Source organism: Crinia signifera, chromosome 4 (genome assembly GCF_055691185.1).
Source record: "Crinia signifera chromosome 4, ASM5569118v1, whole genome shotgun sequence".
Lineage (NCBI taxonomy): Eukaryota > Metazoa > Chordata > Amphibia > Anura > Myobatrachidae > Crinia > Crinia signifera.
In genome coordinates, this window is record NC_139220.1 from 172,834,006 (window position 1) to 172,847,962 (window position 13,957).

The window sequence follows — 13,957 nt, forward strand, 5'->3', positions numbered from 1 at the left end:
CGTGGTTGGGTATTTGGACGCACAGGGATTTGGGTGTGTTCGGATGCTTGGATATTTGGGCAAGTTCATGAGGTTGGGTACTTGGGAGTTGCACTCGGTCAGGTTTGGGCACTCAGGAATTTGCGCGCACTTGGGCTAGTTCAGACGCTTACGGATTCGGGTGTTCAGGCATGTTAGCATGCTTGGGAGAGTTTGCCCACACAGGGATTTGGGTGCGTAAGCGCGTTCATATGCTTTGCACAGTTTGGATGCTCCGACACGTTTGGCCAAATTCACAGGCTCTGGTGAGTTTATGCGTGCTAGGGTGTTTTATTGCATTTGGACGCGTTCAAATGCTCGGGTATTTGGGCAATTAGGCCCTTAGCTGTTCGGGTAGTCAAGCATACTCGAGCATCATGGGTAAATGGCTTGCAGATACAGGATTCTGTTTGGAGATTTCCTTTATTAGTTTGCAGGTACAGGTTGAGTATCCCTTATCCAAAATGCTCGGAACCAGGAGAATTTTGGATAACGGATTATTCCGTATTTCGGAATATTTTAATATTTCAATGATGTATTTTGAAGTATCTTGCATTTATGCTGGATAAACACACAAATATATTTATTACCACATAAAATACACACAAATATATTTTATTTGTTCAAAAAACAAGGTTTCAAAACGTGAAAAAAAATGTGTGTACTCTCAGCACTGAATTTGAATGCCAAGCAATCATTGTCTTGCACATATATAGTGCCAGTTACATATCATGTCCCCAGTGATGCTGTTACAAATGTCCCCAGTGAGTGAGATTTTTTTTTTCACTTTCTGGAATGTCTGGTTTTTGGAATAATTCGGATAACGGATATGGGATACTCGACCTGTAGTACTACTGTGTATGATTCCATCTGAGGTAGCCGCTGAGATTGTATACAGACGCAGAAACGCGTTATTTTGAACCCCTGGAATCATCCACGGTAGCACTACCTTCAATCTAATAAAAGACATCTCTAAACGGGATTCTGTACCTGCAAGCCCCTTACACACGCATTCAGCGCTGATGCCTACTACAAGTATGAGATACAAAGAGAAGGGGAAAGATGATACCCGCACCAGTCTTTTAAATGATGGGACTTTCTTATCTCATTCAATACTGGTATTTTATAGGAATAATTTCCTTCATATATTGACAGTTTGGAGGTGCTACCTACTACTTGAATATTTACACATAACACAAACAAGGAAAGAAAGTATAATGTAGGTGCACTGAAGGTCCTTTAATGTTATATAAAATTTAACTTTTAATATTTTTGCAATAAAATTCGGTGAAATATTAAAAATAAGAAAGAAATAAAGAGCAGAAATAAGATTAAAATAATATGGCCACTGCTCAACTCCGTTCTATATTTGCAGGGTTAGAATCTCCCTGTATGTTCCTTTTTTATCCTGTTAGGATACTAGGTCTCAGATTATTTGTCTGAGATATGTGTTATTTTGTAGTGTATTTTGCAAAAAGCGGGTGACAGTATTTACAGTTTCTGGCGACTGTCAATATTTTCAATAGACAGGTGACAGTGCCTATAGTTTCCAATAACTGTCACTCGGGCTTAAATAACCCTCAATTATGTGTTTTTTTGTGTGTTGTCACAATTTGTTGTAGTTCAGAAGTGTTTTCACTTTTATTATACAACCGTGATATTTCACTAGTGTTGTATAAGTATATGCAGATATAGTTTGGCAGGGCGGGTTCAGCGAGAAAACATCTGTTAATATATGTACGTTTTGTACTATCTGATGATTGAACAGTGTGTACTGGTACCATAAATCGTCCAATTGCTGATTTAGATAAAGCTTGTGAATATATACACACCCTCCTATGTTTTTGATTATTGAGGACAAGATATTTTGACTTGTACCAAGGGGAAAACTGTTTTGACTGAGGGAGATAAGATTTGTCTGCTGCTTAGTACTTTTCAGCAATTACCCCACTTCAAACAGTGTTCTCATATGTATTTGTCACTGATTATAGGACAGTGCTTTTTTTTATTAGATTCTCTATTTCAAAGAGCTGTTCAGGTTCCACATTAATGACTACTGCTGGATTAGGGGATATCAATTTATCAGCCTGTTACTCTTAAATAGCTGTTACCCCATTCAAGCAGTGTTAGAGTGTGTGAAGCTGTTATATAACCGGGTTATTCAATGCTGTTGAGCTAAGGGACATATAGTGTAGCGCTTTATATTTATCAGCTATTACCCCACTCAAAACAGCATATTTATGTAATTATCACTCCTTTATTGGACAGTGTGTGTGAAAACCACCAATCCTCCAATCTCTGCTTTTGTCAGAATTTGTACACACAAAATCAAGATGTATGAATAGCTTGGATTGCACCTCAGTGTGCTGTTGTCAAGGTTTGAACAGTTTATAGCCTCTTAACTTGTGCTGGGCTACTGTCCCATATATAACATTTTCACTTTGTGCAATTATCGTGATTTATTGGACAGTGTGTATATATCTGCTCTGCCAATCATCCAATCCATGCTATTCCCACATCTCTAGTATTTTTGATTATGATGCCTAGATACAGATTTACTGTGAGAAGTGATAGATGTATTTATTTCGCTGAAAGAATATTATAATAAACCTGCTATAAATGATGCGGTCTTTAATCTGAAACGCCGGCTTCCACCCCCGCTAATTGTAAGGCTTTTAAATAGCTGCCGTTTGGATATTATTGGGTTTATGTCCGTTAATACGGACTTGCAGCGGTTCTTATTGTCCGCACTATGAGTTCTGAGTGGCGGCTATATGATATGCCGTTCACTCGCTCTAGGGATGCAGCGTGCTAGTCCCTCTAGCATCAGCCGGCTGTCAGATAGTTTAATACGGGCAACTTTCCTCCCGTACTATGCCTCCAATCTATGCCTGCCTGTATATCACAGTCTATATCTGCCCATTTTCTAACACAAATTTTGCAACAATCATTTTAGTACACACTATTACACATTCTAGAAACATAAGAACGGAGGAGCTGTGGTCATTAATAGCCAACGGCCGTTTCACCTAAGCTTCCTCATGCCATGAGGAAGCTTAGGTGAAACGGCCGTTGGCTATTAATGACCACAGCTCCTCCGTTCTTATGTTTCTAGAATGTGTAATAGTGTGTACTAAAATGATTGTTGCAAAATTTGTGTTAGAAAATGGGCAGATATAGACTGTGATATACAGGCAGGCATAGATTGGAGGCATAGTACGGGAGGAAAGTTGCCCGTATTAAACTATCTGACAGCCGGCTGATGCTAGAGGGACTAGCACGCTGCATCCTTAGAGCGAGTGAACGGCATATCATATAGCCGCCACTCAGAACTCATAGTGCGGACAATAAGAACCGCTGCAAGTCCGTATTAACGGACATAAACCCAATAATATCCAAACGGCAGCTATTTAAAAGCCTTACAATTAGCGGGGGTGGAAGCCGGCGTTTCAGATTAAAGACCGCATCATTTATAGCAGGTTTATTATAATATTCTTTCAGCGAAATAAATACATCTATCACTTCTCACAGTAAATCTGTATCTAGGCATCATAATCAAAAATACTAGAGATGTGGGAATAGCATGGATTGGATGATTGGCAGAGCAGATATATACACACTGTCCAATAAATCACGATAATTGCACAAAGTGAAAATGTTATATATGGGACAGTAGCCCAGCACAAGTTAAGAGGCTATAAACTGTTCAAACCTTGACAACAGCACACTGAGGTGCAATCCAAGCTATTCATACATCTTGATTTTGTGTGTACAAATTCTGACAAAAGCAGAGATTGGAGGATTGGTGGTTTTCACACACACTGTCCAATAAAGGAGTGATAATTACATAAATATGCTGTTTTGAGTGGGGTAATAGCTGATAAATATAAAGCGCTACACTATATGTCCCTTAGCTCAACAGCATTGAATAACTCGGTTATATAACAGCTTCACACACTCTAACACTGCTTGAATGGGGTAACAGCTATTTAAGAGTAACAGGCTGATAAATTGATATCCCCTAATCCAGCAGTAGTCATTAATGTGGAACCTGAACAGCTCTTTGAAATAGAGAATCTAATAAAAAAAGCACTGTCCTATAATCAGTGACAAATACATATGAGAACACTGTTTGAAGTGGGGTAATTGCTGAAAAGTACTAAGCAGCAGACAAATCTTATCTCCCTCAGTCAAAACAGTTTTCCCCTTGGTACAAGTCAAAATATCTTGTCCTCAATAATCAAAAACATAGGAGGGTGTGTATATATTCACAAGCTTTATCTAAATCAGCAATTGGACGATTTATGGTACCAGTACACACTGTTCAATCATCAGATAGTACAAAACGTACATATATTAACAGATGTTTTCTCGCTGAACCGCCCTGCCAAACTATATCTGCATATACTTATACAACACTAGTGAAATATCACGGTTGTATAATAAAAGTGAAAACACTTCTGAACTACAACAAATTGTGACAACACACAAAAAAACACATAATTGAGGGTTATTTAAGCCCGAGTGACAGTTATTGGAAACTATAGGCACTGTCACCTGTCTATTGAAAATATTGACAGTCGCCAGAAACTGTAAATACTGTCACCCGCTTTTTGCAAAATACACTACAAAATAACACATATCTCAGACAAATAATCTGAGACCTAGTATCCTAACAGGATAAAAAAGGAACATACAGGGAGATTCTAACCCTGCAAATATAGAACGGAGTTGAGCAGTGGCCATATTATTTTAATCTTATTTCTGCTCTTTATTTCTTTCTTATTTTTAATATTTCACCGAATTTTATTGCAAAAATATTAAAAGTTAAATTTTATATAACATTAAAGGACCTTCAGTGCACCTACATTATACTTTCTTTCCTTGTTTGTGTTATGTACAAGTATGAGATCACTGGGTTGCTAATTCGTCAAACAGGTACCATTATTATCAGCTGGGTCAGAAGGACTGACCATTGTGTTAAGCGGGATCTCAGTAAGCCTCTCAATTTTGCGGAAATAGCTAGTCCAGCCACTATCGCAAGAAGCAAGGAATTGTATGATTATTTTATTGATTTTGTGCAGTCATGTGGTCTTCTATGTCTAAATCAGTGGTTCCAAACCCTGGTCCTCAAGTACCCCCAACAATACAGGTTTTGCAGGTCTCCACACAGAATCACAAGTGCTATAATTAGCTCCACCTGTGGATCTTTTCAAATGTGGCTGAATAATGAGTGCACCTGCCGGGTGGCCTGGAAAACGTGCACTGTTGTGGGTACTGGAAGACCAGGGTTGGGAACCACTGCTCTAATTGTATGTATGTATGTATGTATGTATGTATGTATGTATGTATGTATGTATGTATGTATGTATTTTTTAATTAGTATTCATATACCATTGTGATTAATTATTATTCTCAGTAGTGCCCATATTAAAAATAGCAAAGCTAGTGGAAAAAGTTGGTTAGGTTTACAAACTAGTTTCCCAGAATTCACTTTTAAATATAAACACAGATGTGTTAATAATTTAAAATTGAAATGTTTGTATTGAAACAAAGGCTTGTTCCAACTCCTTAAAAAAAAAAAAAAATCTCTGAAATTGGGTGAACAAATTGTCCCATTATATTCACTAGAGATGAGAACAGTTTTGTATTTCATGCATTATGCCAGGCATTCCCAACCACGGTCCTCAAGGCACACCAACAGTGCAGGTTTTAGTGATATCCAGGCTTCAGCACAGGTGACTTAATTAGTACCTGAGTGATTCTGATTAAACCATCTGTGCTGAAGCCTGGATATCACTAAAACCTGCACTGTTGGTGTGCCCTGAGGACCGTGGTTGGGAATGCCTGCATTATGCCAAGTAGTGGCAGCTATAATCTTTAGTCCTACATCTTATATATAAAAATAATTAGCAGATCATCTCCAACTTAGGGGGGTATTCAATCTGTGTCGACCTCCCGCAGCCATCTCCCGACGGGGGAGATGGCTTCGGGGCCCTATTTAATGCTGTCTTCCCCGACAGCATTGAACAGGGGTTCTGCAGAGAAAAGCCGGAAATAGGCGAGCTCACGGCCGGAGCTCGTCTATTTCCGTCCTCAACTCACGGTCACGCCCCCTTCTCGCCGCTCGGCGGCTGGGGCATTGAATCCCGACCGCCGAGCTCCAGTCGAGCCAAGCAAAAACGGGACAGGGGCACGGCTGTCGAGCTTGCTCGACAACCTTTCCCCTAACATTGAATACCCCCCTTAGTTTAGATGTTTAAACTAGGTATACACATATGCAATTATAAGGCATTATTTGGATAGAACATGAGTTGTTCACGGATCTAAAGAGTGTGTATGAATCTATGACCATGTTTTATTAGAAGAAAACAGGTTGCATCTATAGATAAGAATTTATGTCAAGTTTACGTTTTAATCAGATTTGGTGATACAATATTGGTCAAAAAGTGAAGAGTGAATGCACTTCAACTGCTCTATCCAATGCCTTTGCCGTTGTTATCCCTGCAGACTTTGAGGCTGCAACTGAATCTGTATTGTGGTTTACTACGTACTTATGTAGTTATTGTTGTTTGTATGTGTATATGGTATGCAGATTGTGTCACTGCGCAATACAATAACATTTCACTTGTTTTCAGTAGTTAAATAAATGTAGTCTACACCTGGGGTAGCCAACTCCAGTCCGCGAGAGCTACCAACAGTTAATGTTTTCCATGTCTCCTCACAGAATCACAAGTCATGTAATTATCTCCACCTGTGGATCATTTATAATGTGCCAGCGAGTAATGAGTGCATCTGTGCAGTAGCTAGGTTGTCTGGAAAATGTGAACTGTTGGTAGCTCTCGAGGACTGGAGTTGGCGACCCCTGGTCTACACTCAACCCTATTGTAGAACACAATTATGCTTCCAGATTTCTTCCTGTATGCTTGTTTATGTGCTGTTAAGCCATTTTCCAGCCCATTATAAATATGTTCATGTCAGCATACCCTTATATCTGTGGTGTGTACGCTGTTACAATCTTTACTTCCAATATTTTAGACATAGGATTTGCAAATTAGATTGTAAAAGGAATGTATGCAAATATATCTGAGACAACATCCTGTCATAAGTATACAAAATGGTGAGTGGGACAGTTAGGGCTAGATGCTTATATTACAAACTGACTTTTAAAAAGGTATTTTTCACAGAAGTGTGTTTCACAAGAAAGGGCAAAGATCACGGACTAGTTAAATGACCAGACAAACAAGGGTTTCAATTGAAGATATATCAATATTGACAACCTTGTCTCTCATCTATGTAAACACAGATATGTTATTCCATATATATTCATAATTAATGGAACAGTACCTCCTATTGAAATCCATCTACTATTTCTTATACTCATAGTTGAGGCAACAGTGCCCCCTACTGTCTATTAGTATTCATGTTTAAATTCTAGATTAAACTGTCATTTTCAAAAGGTTTACCTCAGGTGGTTTCTCCCAGAGAGTACAGTATATAATCTGCAGTTTACATATGTAAATTGAGCCTCTTTTTTGGGACAAAGGGCCCACTGCCCATGTTCACATGAGGAAAATTAATCTAATGCTGCTCATACACTTATGCAATCAGATGCGATGCGACATCGCATCTGATAGTTTCAAGTGGTGCCCAGTGCAGCACCCGATGTCGCATGCCTTCCTGCGATAGACATTGGGTGCTGGAAGAGGGGTGGTGTGGGGCTGTGTAGGCGGGACCGGAGCTGGGGACCATAGCGGTGGAGCTTTCAGGCAGTGGGACTTTTCAGCAGCAGCAGTTGACTTTGAAACACTGATTGGCGGAGAGGGCTCTCAGCGGCCTCAGCCGTCCAGTGTTTCAAAGTCATCTGCTGTTGAGTCCCGCCGTCTGAAAGCTCCACCACTCCAGTCCCCGCTACACAGCCGCCATGGCTCCCAGTTAGCACTCCGGTCCCCATCCCGACCCCGCTCCCCGAACGTGCATCTGATTGCTCATGCAATTCGATAAATATTATGTGCAGCTCATCATATCTATCGATGAGACATTCAACGGCATGCCTGTGCATCGCGTTGAATGTCAGCTTAAAAATGCATGCAATCATTCGATTTATCTGTCAGATGTGGTCAAAATCGAATGATTGCATGCAATATCTCACATATGTATGGGCAGCATAATGGTTTTCCCCTCTCGTCGCAGTGCATAGCAAGTCTAGACTTATGCTGCCCATACATATGTGAGATATTGCATGCAATCATTCGATTTCGACCACATCTGACCGATAAATCGAATGATTGCATGCATTTTTAAGCTGACATTCGACGCGATGCGCCGGCATGCCGTCGAATGTCTCATCGATAGATATGATGAGCTGCACATAATATTTATCGAATTGCATGAGCAATCGCATGTGGTTTTTAACCACGTGATTGCTGAAATGTAATCAGCGGCGGGTTCTGGGAGCGGGACCGGAGCGCTGGCGAGAAGCCGGTACCTTAATGCTGGGGACCGGAGGGACTCAGCAGCAGCAGGGGAGTCAGGTGGCGGGACTCGGCAGCAGATGACTTTGAAACACTGGACGGCCCCCTGATTGGCTGAGGCTGCTGAGAGAGAGAGAGCTCTCAGTCAACCAGTGGGCCAACCAGTGTTTCAAAGTCAACTGCTGCTGCTGACCAGTCCCGCTGCCTGAAAGCTTCACCGCTATGGTCCCCAGCTCAAGTCCCCCTACACAGCCCCACACCACCCCTCTTCCAGCACCCGATGTCCATCGCAGGATGGCATGTGACATCGGATGCTGCACTGGGCACCACTTGATGCCATCAGATGCGATGGGACATCGCATGAGTGTATGGGCAGCATTACTCAGTGCTGGGATGGCCATGGGGAGGAGACTGCCACTGTTGAGGTCAACGGACTCTCCCAATGTCCGGGAAACTCCTGCGGTTTCTGGGGCACTCAGAGAAAATGCTGTTACCGCACCCAAAGGGCGGTATTCAATGAGCCAGAATCGCCAAGTTTTATGGCGATTCTGTGTTTTTATCGTCTGACGGTGATTTTTGGAGCCCCAAATGCGAATCACCGTATTCAATGAGCTGAAATCGCCGATGACTACCGGTGAATGAAGCAGCAATCGCCAAATGTTATTCTCTCCAAATCGCCGTTTTTGGTCTATAGGATTTTACATGGGGAATCGACGGTAGTTGAGGGGAATCGCCAAAAGTGTATTCAATGAGAAGTTGGCGATTCCTTTTTCTTCTTTCATATCGCCGTTCCTCACCGAGTGTCCCTCGTCATTTTTTTCTGGTGAACTTTTATAGGAACATGTGAAATAATTGGTTTGAAGTGTTCTATTTAACTATGCAAGTCTAATGTATTATTATTTGCTGCCCTTGTGTGATGTCATGGGTCGTAGAAGTGCTATACAAATATATATTTAATTTTTTCAGGCATTTTTTTTTTCTCCCACAAAGCACTGTTCTTACCCATGGTGCACCTCACTTACCCATGATTCTCCTCCCCACCTCACTCCTTCGTTTGCCCGTAGAGCAGAATACCCAGCGTTTGCCGTATGCTGTATGGGAAGCGTTTGTACAGGGTAATTTGCTTTTTTCTGGCATTTCTCTGCATTTTTTTAAACAACTGACTACATTAATGCGGCTGTATAGGGAAACGCCGGTATGGCTGAGAATCGCCGTTAGGGCCGGCGATTCTCAGCCACGTTGAATAGGGTTACTTGGCGACTCCCCACGAATCCCCATGCATGGCGATTCACAGCAAAAAACCGGCGATTGGCAGGCGAATGTTAAATCTGGATCACTGTGACCAGCGATTCTGGCTCATTGAATACCGCCCAAAGTGTCAATTACCCTGTGAGCAGCCGCTGGGAAAAATAGAATGAATTTTACGCCGTCACTAAAAACAAGATAAGTTTAAATACCTATTTGTTGTGATTATGCCTCCTTGTGCGTCTCATTAATACTTTGTTTCCAACTAACTTTATTTTCATCAGGAACACATCCCGACTTTAATACAATCATATGAAATGTAGTGTTCATTCTAGCACCCGCTATCTTTGAAAACCCATGCAGTTCCACTTCCCTGCCTGGGGTGTCACTGTCTGCTGTGGTGTTTCTAGCACAGGTCTGGTTTGCATATCAGTGCTGATATACAGACCACACTGTGCTAGAAGCACTACAGCAGACAGCGACACCCCAGGCAGGGAAGAGGAACTGCAAGGGTTTTCAAAGATAGCGGGTGCTAGAATGAACACTAAAATGTATTACTGTGCAAGTTTATACCTAATTTTAACCCTTGTTCTTCACAACCATATAAAATCAAAGAACAGAAAATATTGAGTCACAGGCTACATGCATACTACAATTTAAATGTAGGTCTTTCTAATGATACCTAAAGGTAAGCGGATATGAAAATAAGTCACTGTACCAAATGAAACAGTACATAGATTTATAATTTTAGAGGATTTTAACTTTAAAATGTTACTTTTGTATTATTAGATCACATGCTAAACAAGTTTCATGGTTCTTATAACTACGGTTTAGTCAGATTTAGATAAAAATTCTCAGTACTTGTGTATTATCACAGCGCCCACGATGTACATCTTAGTACATCGCATCGCATGTGATATAACCGCATGCGATGCTTCATTGTACAAGCACCCTGATGGGTGCTTTCAATGTTTAATGCACCCCCATTGGCAACGCCACCCCCACTATCAAAGCCAACCCAAAGCGTGGCGACCTTTTCATACCCTCACTATCCACGTCGGCGTGGAGTTGATTTTCGATAGTGTGGCGAGCACAGCGAGGGGACGCGGATGACTTCACATGTATTCTGCGTTCGCTCGCCACGCCACACTATCTAATATCAACTCCACGCCGCCGTGGATAGTGGGGGTATGAAAAGGTCGGAGGTGCTTGTACAATTAAAAATCGCATTGCATGCCATTTGCTGGCATGCAATGCTATGCGATATTTCATTGTACAAGCACTCCTGTTAATTTAACATGAATATTGCTTTGCACTGCACACCACTAAGTATGGTATGCAATGGGCGCCGTGCTAGGAAACAAGTACCCAAACAAATATTGTTGTTAGAAAATATTAAGCCTACTCAGATGACATTACCTTTCCTTCAAGATCCCAGAAAAACCTTCATGAGAGCTCACAAATTTAGTGATACCAACATCGAGCTCAGTCAAACCATGTTTCATCATATCAGCAAAGCTTTCAGGGTCAGCTTCTCCAGACTCTCCGTCCAAGAGTTCACCCTCTCCCTCACTTTCTTCTTCCTCTGCTTTCCCATGTGGCACTTCAGCAATAGTCTCTGTAACTATGGCTTTTTTGCCTTGAACAACAGTTTTTTGAACATCGTTCGAAGTCTTTTCAGACAAAGAATTTTCTGACACTTTTGACCTTTTGGCCTCATCAATGGTGAGGTCTTCAGGTGAAAGGGGACGCTTTAACGAAACGATTGTCATTTCAACAGACTCCATTCTTCTGCAGACACGACTGACTGCTTTAAACAAATCTGATTTGATACAGGATAAAACAAAAAGTATTTCATGGTTTTAGGACAGATGCAGCAAAATGGGTACATAGCACTGAAATGCCAAATGCATATACACTTGGTCATCACATATACACTTGGTCAACAGCACATTGCGTACACCTAAAGGCCCATACACACGAGTAGATTTTCATTTCAAAAGACTTTGCCAAAATCTCTGATAGATATATCTGTCACCAAAGTAGTGCGTACACAATGAGCTATTTTTCCCAAAAAGCAAGAGATTTTTAGGAGGCGAAAGACTTTGCTGAAAATCTTTCATTAGAAAAGGCTATTTACAGAACGGGCTGGGTTTGAATTCCAAGGGTGGGAGCAGGGGTTATTTTATTTAAGTGCATTTCTGTTCTTGGGGCATGATTCAGAACTGATCGCTGGGCTACGTATATTTGGAGCCCAGCGATGAAGTGAACGCTGCCCCACCTGGGCAAAATCTCACCAATGTGGACAGCTACGATTTCATTTGCAGCCATGCACATAGGGAAAAACCCATTCACCTGTTCCAGCCATGCATCAGTTACCACCATAAAAAAAAATATATACACATTGGGGGGCAGTGGCGCTGGGATCATAAACATTTCTGGCCTGTGCCAACAATGTATACGTTACCGGCCAGAGGAGTAGCTAGGTGACATGGTGCCAGGAGCAACAGCACCCCCCTGTCCCCCTAGTAATTTTTTCCTTTATATAGTAATGCTCCTTATACATTATGCCAAACAAACTGTATTGCCCATTACACATTATGACTCACACCATAATTTCTAGTAGACATTATGCCACACACCATAATGTTCATGCTACACACCATAATACTTAATTGAAAAATGAGCCATAATCTCTAGACATGCTGGTAAAACCAGCAGATGAACCACCAAACTAGCGATGATGCAGGAGCGCGCATCATTGCTAGTTGGGGATCTCTGGGATATACACACACACTAGACGATTTTCAGCTGAAAATCGGTCAAAATGGCAGGCTTGACCAATTTACAGCTGAAAATAGTCTAGTGTGTATGGGCTAGGGCTACATTAATTTCCCGATTTTTGGAGCAAATTACTGAATTACAAATTATATTTGTTCCCATCCAGTACCAGATTTTTATTCCATCCAACCAACTAGTTGGATGAAAGTTGGTCTGATGTGTGGCCAGCATAACATGTGTGGGCTACTTGGAAAAGCAGCAAGTAAAGAGAAGCAAGTAAAGGCCCATACACGCTGGGTGACTGAGCTGAAAGTTGCTCAAAACAGCAGGTTTGAGCGGCTTGTAGCTCAAAGCTGCCCAGTGTGTATGGCCCAGCGAGAAACCGTGAACACTGCTGCATCATCACCGGGAAAGCTGCTTATCTGCTGGTTACACCAGCAGATGAGCGGCTTTCAGGACGGCGTTGCATAGCGCTCCACTATGCAACGCCATCCTCCCCCCTCCGTCGGTGCCGGGCAGGGGGAAAGCCGCTCAGTGTGTATGCACTAAGCGGCTTTCTCCGCAGCAATGATTTTCATAATCACTGTCCATACCAGTGTTCATTCTAGCACCCGATATCTTTGAAAATCCATTCAGTTCCTCTTCCCTGGTTTGCATATCGGTGCTGATATACAGACCACACTGTGCTATAAGCACTAAAGTAGACTGTGACACCCCAGGCAGGGAAGAGGAACTACATGGATTTTCAAAGATAGGTGCTAGAATGAATACTACATACACGCTGGGCATAATCGCCCAGTGTGTATGGACCTTGTGTATTTTCTCCCTTTGCATAGCAACATTGGGGAGGGGGGGGGGGTGTTATTTTGCAAAACTGTAACCACCAGCAGTTGTCTGTGCAAGGGAGGGTTAGGCAGCATAGTACAGTGCAAGGCCATCCCTCGCAATGTGCCTGGATAAAATTGCTTATTCTGGTTCACTCGCAGAGGCAAATTCCTTCTCAAATGGACAAAACCATGTGCAATGCAGGAGGGGCAGATGTGACATATGCATAGAGAATTCGATTTTGGGTGAGTTATTTTGTTCTGTGCAAGGAAAATACTGAATGCTTTATTTTTATATATAAATCTCACCCAAATCTAATTCTATCTGCACATGTTATATCTGCCCCACCTGCAGTGCACATGGTTTTGTCCATTTGAGAAGGGATTTGCCTCTGAGATTGAACTAGAATAAGGCCCGTAGTTATTGTGTGAGCACTTTGTTATGCTACACAGCTGGCTTTTGCACTCAAGAATGAATTATGTTAAAAAAACATATTTTGATTCATACAGGAATCACAGTCTCTACTTACTGTAAACACATGGGTTGTCACCATCAGTTTCTGGCTACCCACAGAGTTAAGATGGCCATACATCTACAGATTGGTCTGGTTGGAA

The 13,957-nt window shown here is 41.7% G+C and overlaps 1 protein-coding gene across 3 annotated transcripts in view; it reads right to left on the minus strand.

Annotated features, from left to right (window-relative positions):
• The window catches only part of PUS7 (pseudouridine synthase 7), a 70,802-nt gene that overhangs the window by 54,811 nt on the left and 2,034 nt on the right, over positions 1-13,957 (minus strand). For all 3 annotated transcript variants that reach the window (XR_014473445.1, XM_083183007.1, XM_083183008.1), the window contains exon 2: positions 11,157-11,559. Coding sequence is in view for 2 of the 3 variants with exons in the window: in XM_083183007.1 (XP_083039133.1) it covers positions 11,157-11,559 (403 nt within the window). In the remaining variant the exon portion in view is untranslated. The remainder of the gene's footprint in view (positions 1-11,156; positions 11,560-13,957) is intronic.